This window comes from Pleurodeles waltl, chromosome 10 (genome assembly GCF_031143425.1).
Source record: "Pleurodeles waltl isolate 20211129_DDA chromosome 10, aPleWal1.hap1.20221129, whole genome shotgun sequence".
In the NCBI taxonomy this organism is placed as follows: Eukaryota; Metazoa; Chordata; class Amphibia; order Caudata; family Salamandridae; genus Pleurodeles; species Pleurodeles waltl.
In genome coordinates, this window is record NC_090449.1 from 339,189,936 (window position 1) to 339,211,689 (window position 21,754).

Genomic DNA, 21,754 nt, shown 5'->3' on the forward strand with positions numbered 1-21,754 from the left:
TATCTAGGCATCTGCTTTTTGTAAGTACCATTTCCTCTTGTAAGAATCCCTAGTGTTCAAACTCCCTGCTACGTTTAGGTAAATACTGTAAAGTGATATTAGCTGGAAATGGAGATTTCAAGAGTTCTTTAGCAGATTAGTGCTTTGTAAGGAATCAAATCAGGAGACAGACACCTTTTCATACTGCATTTAACAGTACAGCCAGCGACTTATCTGCAATCTATTGATGGAGCTGCAAAGCTCTGTAAAATGAATCACTACCTTCTAGAAATATTTTGGAAGATGAGTGGAGAAGCACCTCTTATGACACTGATTCATGCACTATAGCCAGAAAGATTGCCTTTCCAACTCGCTCACCTGTGAAAGAAATGTCAAAAACTATTTTGAGGACTAGAATATAAAGGTTAGGCATATACTGGACTAACTTAAAAAAAGTGCAATGGTAGTTGAGATTCTGAAATTAATTAGACTGCTTATGCTATACTCCTTTCTGCTGATAAAGACATTTTCACACGTAAACAAGACCAATTTAATAATTATTAGTCTTACCCGATTTAGTTGATACAAATCCAAAATCTTCCTCTCCACATGTGGAATCTTTAGCGTGCATCCCTGCAACTCCCAAAACTTTGCAATCTGGTCCAAGAGGTTCACCCTGGTCTGAGCCTCTAATCAGTCAGACATCAGAGGGATGAGTTCGCTGGGGCTGATACTGGACTGGGAAGATGGGCTGTGTGTTACTCACCCCAACCAATCATGCCAGGCCCTGGTGGATTGGGTCCCCATCACCCCCCCCTCCCATCACACATACCCCCCCCAACAAAAAAAAATAACAAAGACCGTTTCTGGGACAAAAAGTTCTCTGGGGAGGGCCACATGCTCCCTCCCCTGTAAAATGCCCCGGCCCCCTGGGGATAGGGTCGTCAGGGCGGTGAGCATGACCTCTCCACCTGTAAAATGTGCTGGACTCTGGGATGGGATCCCTGGGGTCAAAATCGGGAAATGGGGCCATGCACACTGCTCACCTTTTATTTAAAAGAGGGTCCCTGGGCGATGGGGTCCTCAGGGCTTAACAAGGCTTTGGGAGAACAGCCACGTGGCCCCCACCCCTTTGTTCAAATAAGTGGCCCTGGGAGATGCGCCCCTGGGGCAATATCCTCTTCAAGAGGGGGTCCGCGCAGTCCCCCACCTTTTTAATATAAAAAAATAATTACTTCCATGGGGGATGGGGTCCATAGGGCCCAACCCTATGGCCAACTTTCCCCTGCACACAGCCAAAGGCCGTGGATAGTATGGGGTGCCTTTACGTGTGCTAATTAATGTTACTTTAAGTAAAAAAGAAAACTTAGAAATTTACTGAAAAAAAACAATGGTAAAAATCTGACATTCATGAGTTAGAGGCGCTAACTATAGCTTGTGCCTCTGCCATGCACTGCTTATGACCTCACATATGACGTCACTAATGACGTTCTATGACATACATTTTGTCAAGTGAAATAATTGATGACATCACTGATAACCTCACATATGACATCATCCAACAATTGTTTGTTTAATAGTTTACATAGTGGTGGGTAACTACCATATTACTTTTTTATCTAAGTTTGTACAGCCTATGTCCAGCTAATCAGTGTTTACACAACCCATGTAATACTAATACATAATAGGTGTGTAGAGGTATTGACCATGTTATAAACTTTGTATCGAAAAGTAAGTCTGTGTGCAGGTGACAGTTTACACACACGTTTTTAGTACTGAAAAAAAGTTTCCATATCGGTAGAGTCTACATACTAAATACTATAAGCATCCTTGAGTTATTAGCCAGAGTTGTCTCAGCATGACAATTTCTACTCAAAATAGTGTGTGTGCACCAGGTACTAACTTCTGTACATTTGTTGGTTTTGCTTCAGAAGATTGATTATCTGTATGAAGACTGCCAGTAGTGTGATATTTAACAACTTCAAATCTTGGTTATTTTAAGTGAATTGTCACTGTTTGGACAAGGTTTGTATACAGTGTACACTGTGCTTAGGCGATACTGTGGTTTATTTCTCACCATAGTTTCACTGTCCGCAAACAGTGTAGTACAGAGTAAACTCTCTCCATAAAGTAAACACTGTTAACAGTACCCACTTTTCTACTCATACCCACTCAATTTCCCAATGTAGGTTCAGTGACTGTCGGGTTTGATACAGGTAAAGACTGTCCATAGTAGGGCATTAGTTATGTAACAGGGCCTGAGTATCTGCAGGAACTTGGTTTTCCCTGAACAGTTGTATATAGATTGAACGCCGTATGCAGGATGGGTTACCCTCATCTGTGGTTCATAGTCAACATGAACCCGGCCACCCATGAAGTGTTTGGAATAGGGTCAATGTTGCAAGTAACACAAGCTTGCTTTACCTATGGGGGTTCTATGTTTGATAGCAGTAAAGATGCTTCACTTTATTCTGAGATACTTGCATTTGCTTTCATAGCTCTAATGGTATACCAATTTAAAAAGCATTGTGCACAAAAAAAGTTTGGATAATGTCATCAATGATGTCATAGAACATATTGAGTGATGGCATGTGAGGGCACAAGCAGTGCATGGCAGGGGCCATGCACTGCATATGACCTCATCAGCGATGACATCAGTGATGTCATTTGAGATATCAGGCCCTGCGGCCAACACCCTGCATGCATCCAGACCCCCAAAGTCAGCCAACCAATGCTTGGCCAACAAAGGGTAGGTGCCCTGGTGCCAACCCCGCACCCCCACCATATCCTGTTTGGAGGCAGTGGGGGAAGCCCAGGCCGCCCCAGCAGGCTGTCTCAATCCAGTGGGAGCCAACATTTCTCCCGGCTACAGGGAGCTACAGGGAGCATCCGTGTGGGCAAGGAATCAGATCTGAAGTCCACTCCCAGCTGGCCGGAGTATTTGAATTTCGTGTATCTCTCGCTTGGCGGGAGCTTCGAAATTTTGTGTGAGAGTAGTTAGTTATAGTTAGGACCTAGTTTCCACAGGAAAAGGTTTTTTTGGCGCCATTTGACAGGTTTTCACTAATTTTCAAAACTAGTTTGCCTTTCACGCCAGGAGCTGTCTTGAAACTTTTGGGGTGATCCGTCAAGCGGGGAATGAGAAAAAGGGGGGGGGGTCCCAAAACATGGTTTCCCCGTGCAATTTACCATAGGGATTTTAAACACAACTATAGCCCGAACTGCCGAATGGAATTAAACTAAATGTGGCAGAAAGTTAGCTCTTGGTCCAGAAAGTGTGCTTTTTGTGATTGTTGTTAATCCGTTCAGTAGTTTTTGAAATATTAAATGAAAAACAGTGGACGCGGATCTGACAGTCCCTGTGCTGAAATCTGATTGTATGCCAACACTTCGACTCAGCCGAGTACCAAAATAAATGTTGAAATAAAGAAAAGGGGTCAGGGTAGGAAGACCCTGATCCCTTAGTCCTGGTGCCGGGGTTTCCCGGTTGTACCACACAGGGTGAAAGAAAAAAAAAAAATGTCTTCCAGGGGCTTTATGTCAATATTCAATGGGGGCCGCACAGACCCCCTTACACAAGCTACAAGCTTCTTGGAGAATCAGGGACCTACCTGGGGATTTTCAGAAAAATTGGATGGGGGCTATGTGGACCCTCCTCCTGCCTCTGTGAATAGCCCCAGGGACCACCACCTCCCCGGGGCTTACTTAATTTATGGGAGGGTGAACTGTGCGGGTCACCCTCGATTCCCCAGGGACCACCACCTTCCTGAGGCCAGAAATGAAAATTAAGGTGGGGGCCATATACAGCCCTGGTGTCTGCCACCCCCAGGACGATATATATATATATATATATCTCTATATATATATATCATGTGTAGCTACAGATACACATGCTGTGCCCTGTTCCTGCCATCTAGTGTTGGGCTCGGAGTGTTACAAGTTGTTTTTCTTCGAAGAAGTCTTTTCGAGTCACGGACCGAGTGACTCCTCCCTTTCGGCTCCATTGCGCATGGGCATCGACTCCATCTTAGATTGTTTTCTTTCCGCCATCGGGTTCGGACATGTTCCTCTTCGCTCCGTGATTCGAATTGGGAAAAGAATGAAAATCCTCAAAGCGTCTGTATTGTTTGCAATCGGTAAACATCTTCCATCGACACCGGCGAGACAACCGTTTTTGGTGGCCCTTCGGGGCTTCCGCGCCCAGCAAAGGCATGGTCGGCCCGGCAACAGTAGTTGTCGAAGCCTAATGGAACGGACCCCTTTCCGTTTCTGTCCGAAGTGCCACGCTAAGTATCCACATACAGACCAGCATCGGGTCTGTAATCTGTGTCTGTCACCGGAGCACAGAGAAGATACTTGCGAGGCCTGCAAGTCCTTTCGATCAAAAAAGACCTTGAGGGATCGGAGGGCGAGTCGAATGCAGATGGCGTTGAAATCTTCGGAACACCTCGATGTCGAAGAGGAGGAGATGGCTATCTCCATCCAGGGATCGGACTGAGACGACTCCGACGGAGACCGACCGCCTACAGCAGGCAAAAATGTGAGTACGCCTGCCCCGACCCAACCTCACAGTCAACCAAGGAAACATAAGGCCTCAGGGACGCCACTGCCTGAAGGCCATGGCTCGACCCAGGAAAAACAAAGCGGTGACCAAGCAACACCTTCGGCACCGAAAAAGGCCAAGATCGTGCTGAAGTCTTCCGACTCGAGCCGAGAACCCGGCGTCGAAAAACCTCGACACCGCCTTGCCGAATCGACTAAGCCTCGAAAGAGCCTTTCGGAGCCGAGGCCATCCATCACCATGGGCATTTCTGTGGCGAGGAAACCAGCTTCGGAGCCGAAGAAGACCTCTTACACAGAGGAACATGGGCTCTCTAAACAGCTGAAGGAGAGGCACAGATTTGAAGAGGAGCTTCAAATTGAAGAAATTGACCAAACGCAGGCACGGATACAGATCCAGGAAAAATCTAAACTGCCCCTCCTCAAATTCAAGAGAAGGCTGGCTTTCCAACCACAATCAGAGACTGAGACTGACCAGCCAAGAGCTAAAGTGGCTAGAGAAAAATCACCAACTCCCCACTTTTCGCCAGAACTTTCTCCCCCTGCATTCACCACAAAGGACAGGGTCACCAATTGGTACGCCCACTGCACAGTCACCCACACATACTATGCAAACACAAGATGTAGACCCCTGGGACCTCTACAATCTCCCTGTCTTGGACAATAGCCCCGAGTGCTACCCCTCAAAACCGTCTCCACCAGAGGATAGCACCTCATACACCCAAGTCTTGACCAGGGCTAATGCATTCCATAATGTTGGTATGCATTCTGAGCCATTGAAGGATGACTTCCTCTTTTAATACCCTGGCCTCCACGCATGCCTCATACCAGAGCCTGCCTATGCTACCAGGCATGCTTAAACATGCTCAGCAAGTGTTTCAAGAGCCGGTAAAAGGAAGAGCCATCACACAGCAGGTGGAGAAAAAGTACAAACCACCCCGTCGGGCCCAGTGTTCATCATGCAACAGCTCCCACCGGACTCTGTAGTGGTTGGTGCCGCAAGGAAAAGAGCCAACTCACAATCATCGGGAGATGCACCACCCCGGATAAAGAGAGTCACAAATTTGACGCTGCGGGAAAAAGAGTGGCGTCACAGGCTGCCAACCAGTGGCGTATCGCAAATACACAAGCCCTCCTCGCACGTTATGACCGGGCTCACTGGAATGAGATGAGTGATATGATCCAGCATCTCCCCAAGGAATTTAAAAAACGAGCTCAACAGGTGGTAGAGGAAGGGCAAGCGATATCCAACAATCAAATCCGTTTGGCGTTGGACTCCGCTGATACTGCCGCAAGAACTGTGAACACGGCAGTCACAATTAGACAGCACGCTTGGCTAAGGTCCTCAGGATTGAAACCTGAGATACAGCAGGCAGTACTGAACATGCCATTTAACCAGCAACAACTGTTTGGGCCACAAGTTGACACAGCCATTGCAAAGATGAAGAAAGACACCGACACGGCCAAAGCCATGGGCGTGCTCTACTCCTCTCAATATAGAGGAACATTCAGGAAACCGCAATTCAGGGGAGGGTTCAGACAACAGCCTTCAGAGGCATCCATCTCTCAAGCAAAACCCACCTACCAATCCCAATATCACAGGTGTGGGTTTCGCGGCTCCTTCAGGGGACAATTCCCAAGATGAAGGGGAAAGTTTCAGCCCACCAAGCAGGCCACTAGTAACAAACAGTGACTTGACTGTCACACTTCCCCAACACACATCACTAGTGGGGGGAAGACTAACATTTTACCACAAACATTGGTCAGACCTAACCACGGACACATGGGTCCTATCAATTATCCAACATGGCTACTGTATAGAATTCACACATTTCCCTCCAGATATTCCCCGAAGAGCACACAAACTGTCAGCGCAACATCTAGACATGTTACAAATAGAGGTGCGAGCACTATTAACAAAACAAGCCATAAAACTAGTACCTCACGAACAAAAAGGAACAGAAGTTTATTCCCTATATTTCCTATATTTCCTTATTCCCAAAAAGGACAAAACACTAAGACCAATTTTAGACCTCAGAACTCTAAACCTGTTCATCAAATCAGAACACTTCCACATGGTCACACTACAAGATGTAGTCCCCTTGCTAAAACACGGAGAATACAGGTCAACGCTGGATCTAAAAGATGCTTATTTCCATATACCCATCCATCCATCTCACATAAAATACCTCAGGTTTGTCATACAGGGCAAACATTACCAATTCAAGGTATTGCCCTTCGGGATAACAACAGCACCCAGAGTATTTACAAAATGCCTCGCTGTAGTAGCAGCTCATTTAAGGAGACATCACATGCACGTATTCCCATATCTTGACGATTGGCTAATAAGAGCCAACACTCCACACCGGTGTCAAAATCACACACAGTACGTAATAGATATCCTACACAAACTAGGGTTCTCCATAAATTACCAAAAATCTCACATACAACCATCCCAACTACAACAATACTCGGGAGCAACACTCAAAGGGAAATTGCCACTCCAAGCCCACAAAGAGTTCAATCATTCCAAACCGTATCAAACATACAGCCAAATCAGCACTACACAGTCAGATTTGTCATGAAGCTCCTAGGCATGATGGCATCGCAATTGTCCCAAACGCGCGCCTACACATGCAGCCCTTACAGCAGTGCCTTGCAAAACAATGGACGCAGGCACAGGGTCAACTCCATGATCTAGTGTTGATAGACCACCAAACACACTATTCGCTTCAATGGTGGAACCCTATCAAATTTAAACAAAGGGCAGACTTTTCAAGACCCTGTGCCTCACGCCATCCTCACAACAGATGTGTCAATGATTGGGTGGGGAGCACACCAACAATCACAATATACAAGGGCAATGGGACAGTCAACAAAGACAACTACACATAAATCACTTGGAACAGCTAGCGGTCTTCCTAGCACTAAAAGCTTTTCAACCTCTTCTAGTTCACAAACACATTCTTGTCAAAACAGACAATATGACAACAATGTACTACCTAAACAAACAGGGGGGAACACACTCATCCCAACTATGCCTCCTAGCACAAAAGATTTGGCATTGGGCAATTCACAACAACATTCGTCTAATAGCGCAATATATTCCAGGCATTCACCAGCAATTAGCCGACAATCTCAGTTGAGATCACCAGCAAACTCACAAGTGGGAAATGAATCCCCAGATACTAAAATAATACTTTCACCACTGGGGGACACCAGACATAGATCTGTTCGCAACAAAACAAAACACAAAATGCCAAAACTTCGCATTCAGGTACCCACACCCTCAGTCCAAGGGCAATGCTCTATGGATCAATTGCTCAGGGATATTTGCTTACTCTTTTCCCCCCTCTCCCACTCATTCCTTTCCTAGTCAACAAAGTAAGTCAAAACAAACTCAAACTAGTACTCAAAGCACCAACGTGGGCACGCCAACTGTGGTACACCACACTGTTGGACCTCTCAGTAGTAACTCACATCAAACTCCCAAACAGACCAGATCTGTTAACACAACACAAACAACAGATCAGACACCTCAATCCAGCAACGCTCAATCTAGCAATCAGGCGCCTGAAGTCTTGGAGTTTGGCTATCTAAATCTTCCAAATGAGTGTATGGAAGTCATTAAACAGGAAAGAAAACCTACCACAAGGCATTGTTATGCTAATAAATGGAAAAGGTTTGTTTTTTACAGCCAAGCAAACCTAATCCCACCGTTAGATGCCTCCATACAAGACACTGTGAGTTATTTACTACACCTACAAAAAGCAAATCTCGCTTTTTCTTCCATCAAAATTCATCTCACTGCGATCTCTGCTTACTTGCAGATTAAACACACAAAATCACTTTTTAGAATACCAGTTATTAAAGCCTTGATGGAAGGACTAAAAATAATCATACCTCCAAGAACCCCACCGGTGCCCTCGTGGAATCTTAATATTGTACTTACACGACTCATGGGAACACCTTTTGAACCCATGCATTCATGCCAAATCCAATTCTTAACTTGGAAGGTAGCATTTCTAATAGCCATCACATCACTACGAAGAGTTCGCGAAAATCAGACGTTCACTATCGAAAAACCCTTTATACAAGTACACAAACATAAAGTGCCTCTCCGCACATATCCAAAATTTCTGCCAAAAGTCATTTCACCGTTTCATTTAAACCAAACTGTGGAGCTCCCAGTCTTCTTCCCACAGCCAGACTCAGTAGCAGAAAGAGCACTGCATACATTAGACATAAAAAGAGCACTAATGTATTATATAGACAGAACAAAACCATTTCGTAAAACTAAGCAATAATTTGTCGCTTTCCAGAAATCCCACACTGGTAACCCTATATCCAAACAGGGCATAGCCAGATGGATAGTCAAATGCATACAAACTTGTTACCTAAAAGCTAAAAGAGAGCTACTCATTACACCAAAGGCACACTCCACTAGGAAGAAAGGAGCAACAATGGCCTTTCTAGGTAACATACCAATGACAGAGATTTGTAAGGCAGCCACTTGGTCTACACCTCATACGTTTACTAAACACTACTGTGTAGATGTGTTAGCAACACAACAAGCCACAGTAGGACAGGTTGTACTAAGAACATTATTTCAAACAGCTTCAACTCCTACAGGCTGACCACCGCTTTTGGGAGGATTACTGCTTTGTAGTCTATGCACAGCATGTGTATCTGCAGCTACACATGCCATCAAACGGAAAATGTCACTTACCCAGTGTACATCTGTTCGTTGCATGTCCTGCTGCATATTCACATGCGCCCTCCCACCTCCCCGGGAGCCTGTAGCCGTTTAAGTTGTAATTAGAGATTGTATATATGTAAATAAACATTACTTAAGCACAAACTATGTACATACATATCTATTCCATTGCATGTACATCTTTACTATTCTCATTCTACCACTCCTACCGCACCCTATGTGGGGAAAACAATCTAAGATGGAGTCGATGCCCATGCGCAATGGAGCTGAAAGGGAGGAGTCACTCGGTCCCGAAGAAAAACAACTTGTAACACTCCGAGCCCAACACTAGATGGCAGGAACAGTGCACAGCATGTGAATCTGCAGCGGAACATGCCACGAACAGATGTACACTGGGTAAGTGACATTTTATATATATATATATATATATATAAAATCTTTCTCTCTCTTTCCTTCTCTCTCTCTTTTTCTCTCTCTCTGTGCCCATCTTCGGGAGATAGCAGTTTGCTTTTGCTTGGCAGGACCTTTAACAGTTCGTGCCAAGCGAGAGCAAACTTAAGTCCACTCCCAGCAGTCTTTTCATCTGTTTTTCCTGCCCATTGTCAAGCAGGATGGAAAACAGATGGAAAGACTGCTCCAGTATGAAGGGAGCAGCATTTTTAGCTGCCCCTGCATGCGGTAGCAATGCTGGTTCCCGCTGGAGGGGAGGAGCTGGCATGGACTGCAGGGGCTTTGAGGCCCCCCGCGGTCCCCATCCCATGCTATCATTTCCTGTTGAGAATCAAACTTGCTGTTCTCCCTTTTGAGTATGTAAAATGACCTAAAGCCCCACCTGTTTGCTCCTGCCACATATGTGTTAGTGGTATGCTATTTCTTCCCACCTTTTTCCAGGATGATGGCCAGCTTACCCCTAGGATGGCACTGTGCTAACCCTAAGCTTAAAGACTTTGCTGCGTAAGACTCATTTTCTTTTTGCATATAGATATAGATATATACACTCTAATATTTACGTAGTGTGCTTGTATGTACATAAATAACTTCTATATACATAAATATACACATGCCACCTACCGTAGTTAGTTATTAGTAGCTGGCATAATCCTTTATATATTAACCTATACCCGAAGGCGTAGTTTGGAGTACAATGATTTGTATAACAACCACTCCCAATGGTATGAAGACCTCTTTTAAGACGCTGAATCATAAATGGCTCCTAGTTAAACCCTTCTGTGCTTGCTGACTGCAGCTTCACATGTGTTCGCCTGTCTCTTAATCCTCATGCATTCACCTTGACCTATGCACTGGCCTCAACTTCCGATGATGGTCAGTATGCCTCTGCTAGAACATTCTGCACAGGAGAGTGATGCATATACACCTGCTTTCGCATAGAACAAACGCCAAACTTGGTAAGCACGCTCAGAATAAGTAAACACTTCATTGTTACTTTGAACCCCATTTATACCAAGGACGAAGGACGCCACACTGGATCCAGTGAACTCACGTTGCAACTGCCAGTTACACTCTGCGAACATGTACACTGTAAACATCATAATGATTCACAGAGGTAACATTGGCTTCCATTGCCTGAGTGGGACCTCTGCTGCACCTTTTCTAGGGAGATAAACAACCATCAAACAGTTGCTTAGTGAATAGCTTTTGGGGCTCTGTGTTGTCCCTTAGGCATTTGGATAGTTGGCTCCTTATCACATGATTGACATAAATGTTTATGTGCTCTCATTGAAACTTATATTCTAAAGGTACAATACCTTAGCGCTGTTATTGGGAATTATCAGTAGAAGGTGCACTGTTTGCCTATTTTCATAAAGTAATATACGTGGGGTGAAATCTTTTCCATCTCGTTAAGTGATGAATATGAGGTGCATTCTTTTGTATTGTTTAACTTGATCTGTGCAGAAAGTGCAGCGCTCACTGTTTTACCTTTGCAGCTACAATCTGAAGGACATCCCACCAGGTATGGGTAGCGAATCCCGACTTGAGCGGAACAAAGGAGAGAGTCGTTCAGAAAACATTCTCATGGACTCTGCCACCACCCTGAATAATAATGATGGTAAACATTTGTAGTTCTTTTACACCTGTGTGCAGGGTATACTGTTTGTGGCTGGAATTGTATATTTGACTGCTAAAAAGTGATGGATGCTTTGACATTTTTTACAATCTGTCCAAACTCATTTCTATCTATCTCTTACATTCCCTACATCCACAGAAAATGAAGAGACAGAAGGCAGCGACGTCCCTGCTGATTATATACTTGGAGATGTAGAAGGGGATGAGGATGAATTGTACATGATGGACCATGAGAACCCCCACAGTAAGCAATGTCTTTTCTGTACCTATTAAGATGTCTTCTGAAAATATGATTGAATAACACAACATTTCTTACGATAGTCTGAGTCATGGGGCATTTAGTATGAGTTCGTAGTAACTGTTCCCTCTGTCAGCCCAAAGCAGTTCTAAACCTTTTCAATCAATAGGACCTGATTTCATGTTCATGCACATAAAATAGGCTCCTCTAGGGTTAATATTTATAACTGCAGTTGGCTTAATGTGCACATAGTAAGAGTTATAATGAGAATTTGCCTTGTATAGCTCCCATTAGAAATAAAGTGTTCTTTTAATCTCACACTTTCTCTTAAAGTATACTCTCCTCAGAAGTAAATCAAATTCAGATTTTATGTATTGCCTTGCCCACCGTTTTTATACATAATAATACATAACAGGGTCGAACCTAATGAATTATTATGCAGTGTTCTTTGTAGAGGAATTATAACTTTGGCCAGTTTCATTTCTCGGATAATGCCTTGATTCTAGATGAGATTAATCGGCAGTGAGCATATTGTTTTATGAGAGGGTACTTTGTTCTGGGTATGGTGGGAAATTAGTTGTGCATCTCATGCAGTTCAGTCTTGTCTCCATTGTTTGTTGTTTCATTTAGCGCTTTTTGTTCCTGATTGCTCAACTGTAAGCTTGTTGGCTTTATTCTGACATTGTCTTTCCTACTAGAAGGTGTTGTTGCCAGGCTTCTTAAAATGTCTTTTTGAGGAGTTTTCAGACAAGTATGCAACTGCCTTAGATCTCGATGCTCACTTGAGTATTCATAACTTCTGCCTCAAGACTGAATTCAGTTCCCACTGTGGAGTTGTTTTCAATTTCTGCAAATGGAGTGATTTTCAAGATCAAAGTTAGTGCATCTGATGGTTGTCAAATTTCTGCTTCTGCAGGTAGCACATATCTTGTTCCAGAATGCCATGTACACTGTGCAACGAACTATGAATTTAACACCCGATTCCTGAGGAATCAAATGGACCGCTTTCTGCCCACTGGCAGAGCCACACTTCTAGATTCTTTTAGGTTCAGGGCTATAGTTGCAGGATATGTAGGAATGTCAGGCTCGGTACTCAGATTCTGCAGGGGAATTGGCTTCAGGAATGGGATTGGGCAACATGAGTTACTTTGACCGCACTGTGTGCCCACAGCTAAAGTTCACAGTTGACAGCTGTACCCCATGGGCTTTTACCTCTTGGACCTAGAGGGCGTGCTAAGGAGGCACAGGAATCGGGGAGCTGGGCAGAAGGTATGCAATAGTAGAGCTTTTGGTTTTGAGAATGTTAAATTGCTTCTTGAATGTGACATTTACTTTGGATGTTATAAAATAGATGACAGTCCTGTCCTTGAGCTATGCATAAACATCCTAAATTGTATTTTGTCCTGCTTTCTCACTCTTAGGATCAAACTATTAAGCCCTTAGTATGCCTTTATTGGCCAATGGTAGCTGTCACAAATTTAGAGTGTGGGTAAAATTGCATCAATTGGGCAAATGTAGTGTTCCTATTCAAAATTAGTTGAGCTGTATCAACATTAACAAGGTTGTGCCTGCTCTAGCCCTCACGGTCTCTTTACCTCCCCCACTTACCTGCCCAGTGCTCACTCTGTGTTGCTCCCTCACCAGCTTATTCATTGTTTCCCCTACACCTCCCTGGCTTCTTTCTAGCTTTTTGTTTGAGCTTTATTTCCTGCTCCACCTCTAACTTCCTCTGTCACTCTCCTGTCCACTCCGCTGATCCCGCCCAACCCTTCTGTTGGGTGTTTTATTTTTATTAAACAAACAGGCCTGTTTTTTTTCCATTACAAAAATGTTGGAGGCCCGACCGCTGCAATTTTCTACTGGATGACCTGATTTTTAAAATTGACTCTTCTGGACATTACATTTTTTATTTTTATTTACCGCTTAAAGATTGGGGGTCTGCCATCTTTGAATGGTAAATCATAAAATGAAATGATTGCTGCGTCATGCTGTTTGCACATGCGCGGTGAGGCAAGTGTGCACTGAAGCTGCACTGCAGCACCAAAAAGCATATCTTCTACATCAAAGTATCTTCATTTATAGTCATAAACACTCGAATAATACCACACTGCCTACTTGGACCCAAAGCATTTCTTGTAGATGTATTGTGCATTTAAAATTCACAGGTTAGCAATGTCTGGCTTCATGATGAGCCACGCCCCGTTGAAGGTTCAGTTTCTTTTTCCCGAGAGAATATGATGAATCTGAACTATGTTTCAACCCTACTTTGCAGAAATATGAAAATATATGAAGAGAAGGAAAATACCATTCAGCCTGATAGAGACTTCTAGAGATTCATTACCTTAAAACTTTCTCCAGGCATCAGACTGGATCTGAAAGTTTGACGGCGCTGCTCAACTCCCCATTGACATTATCCATAGTGGAAGTGACGTGAGAACAGTCGTCTTGGGTGGCAATAATGTCCCCTAAGAAACCTATGGGTTTCAAACCATGTGGCTGGTGCCGGTCACAGGCAGATGTCTGAGACAATCGTGCTTGGTTTGCCTGTCCTTGGAAAGGGGCCTCACCTCTAAAACCTGCAAGGACTACCACATCAAGCACGCAAATCTGCTGAGGGATTATTTCCCTGAAACTCCTCACCACCTGACATTGGATAGCACCCGTGACATTGACTATCTCTGTTGCACAGACGTTCCTGGGTCTGCTTGCAGAGCTGCACCCAGCTGTCATGGTCTCAGTCAAAGTTGTCGGTTAAGTCCATCTGCAAATAGAAATCCAAGTGATCTTCAACTTTGTTGCACCCCTCCAAATCCTCAGCCAAGGCATGGGAGCGTTAGCAATCCAGGCCACACTACTGCTTAGCCTGTGCCAGTGTCCACTCCGCGCCTCCCCAGCTTTCGCAGAGCCAACTAAATGAGTTCTGAGACCATGCATCTTATATTTGGGTGTCCTGACCCAATCTAGAATGACTTGGGTTTGGGATGGACTCCACTGTATTCCTGCAGCAGGTTTTCAGTCGGCACCAGTGTGGCCCCTTAGATCCGATGCCTGATCCTGAGCAGTGCCCATGCGAGACCATGACCACCTTGGTACCCAATGCAGTACTGATGCTGCCTCATTGTTATTCCCAACTCTGAAATGGAGCCAGATGAGCATTGTCCGACTCGGCTCCAACCTGGACCATGCCCTGAGTTGGTGCCGGTGGATTTCCTTTTTTTTTTTTCTTCCTTTTTTCATTCAAAAGGCCTGGTGAGGGAGACGAATGGGAGACATCTGAGAAACCTTATGAATACCAGCATACCCTAGATGACATAGAGGACAACTGTTATGAGGAACTGGCGGATGCCAGTAGGGTACACACCTCACTGGACACACAACTTTTTGGTGAGAATGTGGAGTCAGCGCTTGAGTGTTTCAAGGATAGCAGAGCCGGTCCTTGGGCCTATCTTTGTTGCCTCGCCAACCCCAGTCCCCCTTCTGCTCCTTTTGTGCGTAGGCAAGGGACTTTCAACTGTGTTAATTCCCTTCCAGCCACTAGTGCCAAAAGACTACCCAGCCTAAGCGTGGCTGAGGATGCGGTTCCCAGAGACCACGTGGGACAGCTAGCCAGAGGTCAGTCAGTTCATGACTCCCCATGCTGCCACAGCCTCCAAACGCAATTAGTTTGCCCTCATATCACCACAGGCATCCAATTGGGAAGCATGATTCACCATTTCTTGCACCACTGGCAGGCGGTAACATCCGACAAGTAGGTTTATCCAAAGGGGATACTCCATCCTCTTTCTGGACATCCCTCCACCTATGCCACCCAAGTACAGCTGGCTGACGGAGGACCTTCTCACCATGCTCGGTCACGAAGTGTTGGCTCCTTTGGCCCAATGAGCCATCAAGAGGAAGTCTGCATCAGAAGTAGGTTGTGGTTGTTATTCCCTCTTTTTTGTCCTATCCTAGATCTGCACTTCCTCAACTGCCGGAAAATATGTTAATAATGCTCACATTAACTCGAGTCTTGTCTGCTTTGGATATTGGAGACTGAATTTTGGGGTTGGACTTACAGGATACATACTCCATATCCCAGAGGCATTACCTGCTGTTCACGGTGGGCCAAGAGAATTTGCAGTTTGCCATGCTCCTCTTTGGTCTTACCATCGCCCCTGGGTGTTCACCAAGGTGATGGTGTTGGTTGCAGCACATCTGCAGACGTCAGTGGTTCCAACTACCTTCAAATTGTCTGTTGAAGGATGGCTCTTGGGGTCCAAGATAGCAGCACAAATTACTGTAATGTCCATGACTTCAATAAAGATTCCTACAATGCAGAACTAGGACTAGTAGTAAGTAATCTCTCCCAATCACTCGCTCTCTCTCTCTCTCTCTCCCTCCCCCTTTCTCCCCCTTTCTCCCCTACTCTCTCCTCTTCAGTTTCTCTTCTCCCTTCTCCCCCTTCCTCTCTCCCCTCTCCCTCTTCCTTCCCTGTTCCCTCCCCCTCTCCCCCACTCATCTTCACACCCCATTCCCCCTCTCCTCATCTCTTCACCCGTTCCCCCTCCCTCATCCACTCTCCTTTCCCTTCTCCCTCGCACCTCCCCTTTCCGTTCTACCTATCCCTCCCCCCTCTTTCTCCTCTCTCTTCCTTCCCCCAATTTAGACAGATGCTGTCCTGGTCTATTTTCCTGCCTAAGAAGGAACCACCACTTGCATCAGAGATGTTTGTTCACAAAAATGGGTGTTCATGTACGGACTAGTTCCGTGAAAGGAGTTAGTCAAATCAATTCTAGTAAAATAACTTTGGCTGGCAGTGAATCTCAGAGAAACGTTGTGAGACACTTTTTGTTGTTAGTAGGCATTTTTAAAAGCAGTTCTTAAAAAAAAAATAAGCCATTAGAGAATTGTGGAGTGGGCAGTTTGTATCGGTTAAGACAAAACGTTAGGGTTGGTTATACTGCTTTATTCTGCTTTATTCTGCTTTATTATAGCTTTGAGCTGATGTATTCTTGTTGGACCTTTTCCTTCTTACTATGTTTTGATACTCCCTTGTTTACATCTTGTCTTTTTTTTCTTATATGCCTGATCCCTTCCAAAAGCCCCCCAGAATGCACTCGTATCACTTTGTTTTGTTTTAGGAGGTCGGCTTTCCTGATTATTTAAGTAGAATCCTCTAACTTTGGGAGCGAGGGTAGTAGTACTTCACTTGAAATTAGATTGGCATTTTAATTTATCTTTAGGAACGTTGGACATCATTTTAATCAATTTTCCTTTTATGATATAAAATTGTCACAGCTCAAGCTAGTTGAAAGAACTCTGTTCGTAAGAATGTGTAGGTAATTTTATTAAGACTCGTTTGTCTAATTGAGGAACTTTTTTTGTTTTGTGCCTCTGATGGATCAGTTATATCGAAACCTCATTTTATTCAGAAGTCAAGTGGCTACCATGGAATGTGTGGCAGCCATTTTATTGACATAGACTAACAAGATATTGCTGTTAATTCACTCATACATTAAAATATCACAAAATCCATGTAGGATCCGAAAGATAATATAACATGAATGGTAAACTCAAGAACTACCTTTATATGAATGAATAGTAGCTACAAGTTCACAAATGGTTGTACTGCAGCAGGATTTATCAGAACACATTCACAAGGTGGTCTGTTTATAAAACACCTAGACCAGTGCCAACTTTGGCTTAATACGTGCAACATGAATGTCAGTTATTATAACATTAAGTTTAGTGCTGAACATTAGCCAAATACAGTCTTGTTCTGCAACAAGGCTTATTCACGCCATTACATGTGTATAAATAGTATCCAATTTGGAAACGCAGAACTGCTTCCCATGCACTGAAAACAAGAATGAAAGTGAGATGGTGAATGAGAGAGAGTGTTTGTTAAAATGGCAAATCCTGGACTTCTAGTAAGAACCATGAGTGAGTGCACTCACGGGTGTTAGGAATGTAGACACACAAGCCGGCTACTCTAACCTCTTTCATATTGAGCCTTCTAACTGTGTTAATGGGCTGTTCCAGTTATTGCACTTACTGGAGCGTTGAGAATCATGCTGCCCAGAAGGGGCGTAAATCAGTGTAATGTTGGGATTTTCCTGGGAGATCATGAAGTTGGCCAAACCAAGCCATCTAGCTGATAAACTAAGAGCCAAAGTTAACCAGTTAGGAGGAGGGCCTCAGTTTGGATTCTAGGTTTTTCAAATATGAAAGGACAGAAAGGAGCATTGCAAGTTGGAAAAAAAACAGCAAGTACTAACACGACAGTGACAGTGTCCTGCACTTTAGCTTGCACTCATAAACCGTAGTTGTTCAGTGATGTGCCTAAATAGTGCCGGTAAATGCCTCCCTCGCATTGGGGCGGCAGAGGCATATACATTTCTGTTGTCTAAAGGAGATTTTATTAGATTCCACAGATTTGTATTCACCTTCCTCTGTAGCATCAGTTTTCAGTACAGCTATTTTGTACATGTTTGAGCTCTTTGCAGTATAACAAATTGCAATTAAATGAGGATATGCACAGGATTCATTGTTTGGAAATGTGCATTTCTTTCAGATCCAGGTTCTCTGGAGCAAGTTTCATAGAGCAGTTAACACAAGTGAATTGACTGAGAATACAGAATGAGTAGCAAAGGGCTTTGTTGAACTAAACAGTAAACCTCTAGGTGAGACCAAAGCAACTAACTGGGGCAATCAAATCCTTCTATGGGGCACACTGTGGCTGTTTGGTTGTAAAGGCATGTGATTGCTGCTGATGGGTACATAGAATAGCTTTTTCTTCTTGCAGCTGAAGAACACGAGTATATCCTACCTCAAGAGGCCTTTCCATTGCGTCATGAGATTGTGGATAACCCCTCAGCCCTGGATCACCTACAGGATAAGGCAGATTCACCCCACGTGAGCGGAAATGAGGCTGAGACAGTATCCCTAACTCCAGTAGAGTCCTTCTCCCTCATCTCCATCTCTCATGCCCTGTACGAAAACCGCTTGCCCTCTGACTTTTTCAGCCCCATTGTGCGAGACATGCTACACTTCTATGCCGAACAGGGAGATGTGCAGATGGCAGCTTCTGTGCTGATTGTGCTGGGAGACCGTATCCGTAAAGAAATTGATGAACAGACCCAGGTAAGCAATATAACCAGAGATTAAAGGCATTGCCTGTGCTTGAGTTGTACACTTATTTTATGCTGGCAGTAGGTGTCGTCCTGAAAGTAATGGAAACTGCAGACCTTTTTCAATAGGATCCTGTGCAGGGACCTTCAATGCATGGTTCTTTACTTAATAACATAATTTCAATAACATTATTTCAATATTTGTTTAACTTTCACGTAGTAGCTGTTTGCTATTTGTAACTCACCCTATACTTTTTGTTGCGTCCCGTCCACCATATTCTAGACTTGTGCAATGTTAAGGCTGTACAACAAAGATTATTTAGTTAAAAAAAAGTCCAGGAGTATCCCGATCTCTTTGCTCTCCACATCTGCTTTTACTGACTAGCATATCCTGAGTCCTCCTCATCCTGAGATAGTTTTGTTTAGTTGTCATACCCTGTAATACTTAGCATACTTTTTATACATTGTTTCTGCTTTTTGTTTTTGTCCTGTTTGCAATCATTTTCTTTCGAATACAGGGCAGTGATGTTGCCCTTTGCACCTTACTCATTAGACCTCCTGTCTAAGACGTTAGGCCCCCGGTCAAGTTCCCATGATGACATTTGTACCATTTTCACTGGCTTTTAGTCCCAGAATGGCCTTCAGGGTTTAATGCAAGACAGGGTTAAAAAAAATTATAAAAATGTTACTAGACCTGCAGGTCGAGTAACTTAAATAATCTCCACAACCTAACTGTAGTGTACTTGACCCACAAACGGGACTCAAATTGTATGATCCTAGGCAAATAGTTTACAGAGTCGCTTTGTTAATTCTCACATATAACTGCATCTTCAAATATGCGAGCTCTGCATTTCTGCAGTAAAAAAACCTCTTTTGTTTGATTAAGTAGACTAAAGTTTGTTGCTTGCATCACAAGAATTTAGCCCACTTACCCATGAGGTCTGGCCCACTTAACCTAGGACTTCTTTTAGTTTAATAACAACATTGCCGCCATCAGGGCAGGAGTGTGTTTCAGTTTGTTTAAACACTCAGTTTTAATAAATATATTACTAAACCATGATGTGGTAACATATTGTCATTTACACACAGTAACTTTCCAAGAAATGTCCAAATACTCTCCACTAACTTGCAGCTTTACTGATAAAACTATGTAGTGGATTAATCTGTGAATATTAGGTTTCAGAAAACATATCCTTTGCACATCAACATGTAAAGTATTCTGATTTGTTTTCATCCTATTAAAATTATTTTTCATCACACAGAAATATAGAAAAAATGGCTTTCACAACTACTGAAATATATTTTGAAATATTGCACCGTTGACTCAGTCATTTAAATGTTGTGTGTTAGGAAAAACCTGACACCCTATATCCTTTTATTTTACATTCTAAGCAGCAGGTCACACAGTTCACCTTACAAAGTCCTGAAACTCTGCAGTCGGAAGGAAAATTAATTGTGAGAAAAACAGGCTTTTGACCCCTGTCTGTGAACCCAGAGCAAATGTGACATAAGAACAAGATTTAAAGGCATCTTTTATTGCCCCTCCACTTTTCAGCTGAACAGAGCACCTGTTCAGTGTCAACTGATTAAGTAAGACTCGCCAATGCAAGTGGATTTTTCAGGCCCTGTAAGAGTTTCACCATAAGCTTACAGTGCCTCATAATAGTGAGCATCTAATACAGCCTGCTGTATGTTTCAGGGCTGCATATCAGTCATTCAATAGCCACGAGAGAGCCTAACGTAAGGCTTTGCCAGACTTGTTCTTGGGTTCAGCATGTTTCTTCTCTGAACTCGTATTCTTTTGTTGTTTCACCTTTATGATTTAATGCTTTCCTTTTCCCACAGCTCTCTGGGGCACCTGCTTGTTGTGCCGTACAAAAACTTCAACTAAATATCTGCTGTTGCTTAAGGTGTTCTTGTCGTGTGTGAGCCTCCCCAGAGACCTAGATTAGGCTACATTCTGGGGATGTTTCTTTGTGCTCTTTAGAGCCTGATAAAATGTTTGTTTACCTGAAAACCTGCAAGATCTTTTTCTCATGGGCGCATAGTGGGCTTTTTTTGGGTGCTTCTCTTATCTGTTTCTACTATGAGGTTGTAAGGCTAATATTTGACCTCACATAGGTAGCCATCTGGGCCTAGCCCCTGCACAGCTATTGTTATGGCTATTTCTAACCACAGATTACTTACCTTGTGAATGCCCCCAAGTGTCAGACTGGTTCCACAGATTTTTCTCAGCAATTCCATCATGCGTTGGTAGCTTCTCCGTCCTACTTCAGAGGTGAATTTGGGGCCAAAATTTAACCACCACCTCCACAGGTCAACATCCTTCTCTTTCTTTCCACACCTGTGAATTCCAAGCTTGCTCCTTTGATATCTGTCACTTGAAAAGAAAAGTATTTAACAAAAAATGTTTTACCAGTGTGCACACGGCATGTCTCCCTGTACAAATAAGGGTTTTAAGGATTACCACACGCAGATATCAGTGACTGATCCATGTGAGTTCCGTCTTTGGTGCCTAGGTACATACCTGTACGATTTTTCGGTCCCGAGACAGCTCACTCACTCTCTGTTGAGACCTTTATCCCACTTCGGGTAAAGAAGAAACATGGGTCCTTTTCTTCCCACCTCTCTTGTCAGGAGACATTGCATGGACCTAAGGTAGCTTAAGATCTTGTTAGCCCACTGCTGAGCAGATTCTCTTTATTGATCTCCATCCATCCTGAGATCACATGTTCATAGGCAAGGCAGCAGCAAGTTCAGGCCTCCAAAGAAACAATGCTGTGAAATTTCTTTACCTTTCAGATCCTACTGTTGTGCCTTCGGGTCCCTTGGATCTGAGGAGGCCTACAGTTGAGTTACTGTCTCTGGATCTCCCCCTTCAGGCAGGCTGTGCATTCTTGAGACCGACCCTGCTTCAAGGTCTCCTCCTGATTTCAGTACTGATGCCTACTCCAGCTTCTACCCCTTTGTCGCCAACAACGCAGATGTGTGTCAGCACCAGCACTGACACCGCTGATATTGGAAGGCAAACCAGTAGTCTTTTAAGACTCTAATCTAAATCCTCCA

General features: G+C 43.8%; 1 protein-coding gene across 2 annotated transcripts in view; it reads left to right on the top strand.

The window, feature by feature from the left end:
- The window catches only part of WDR24 (WD repeat domain 24), a 151,904-nt gene that overhangs the window by 113,385 nt on the left and 16,765 nt on the right, over positions 1-21,754 (top strand). For both annotated transcript variants that reach the window (XM_069210543.1, XM_069210542.1), the window contains exons 6-8: positions 11,203-11,324; positions 11,481-11,585; positions 18,364-18,701. In XM_069210543.1, coding sequence (XP_069066644.1) covers positions 11,203-11,324; positions 11,481-11,585; positions 18,364-18,701 — 565 coding nt within the window. The remainder of the gene's footprint in view (positions 1-11,202; positions 11,325-11,480; positions 11,586-18,363; positions 18,702-21,754) is intronic.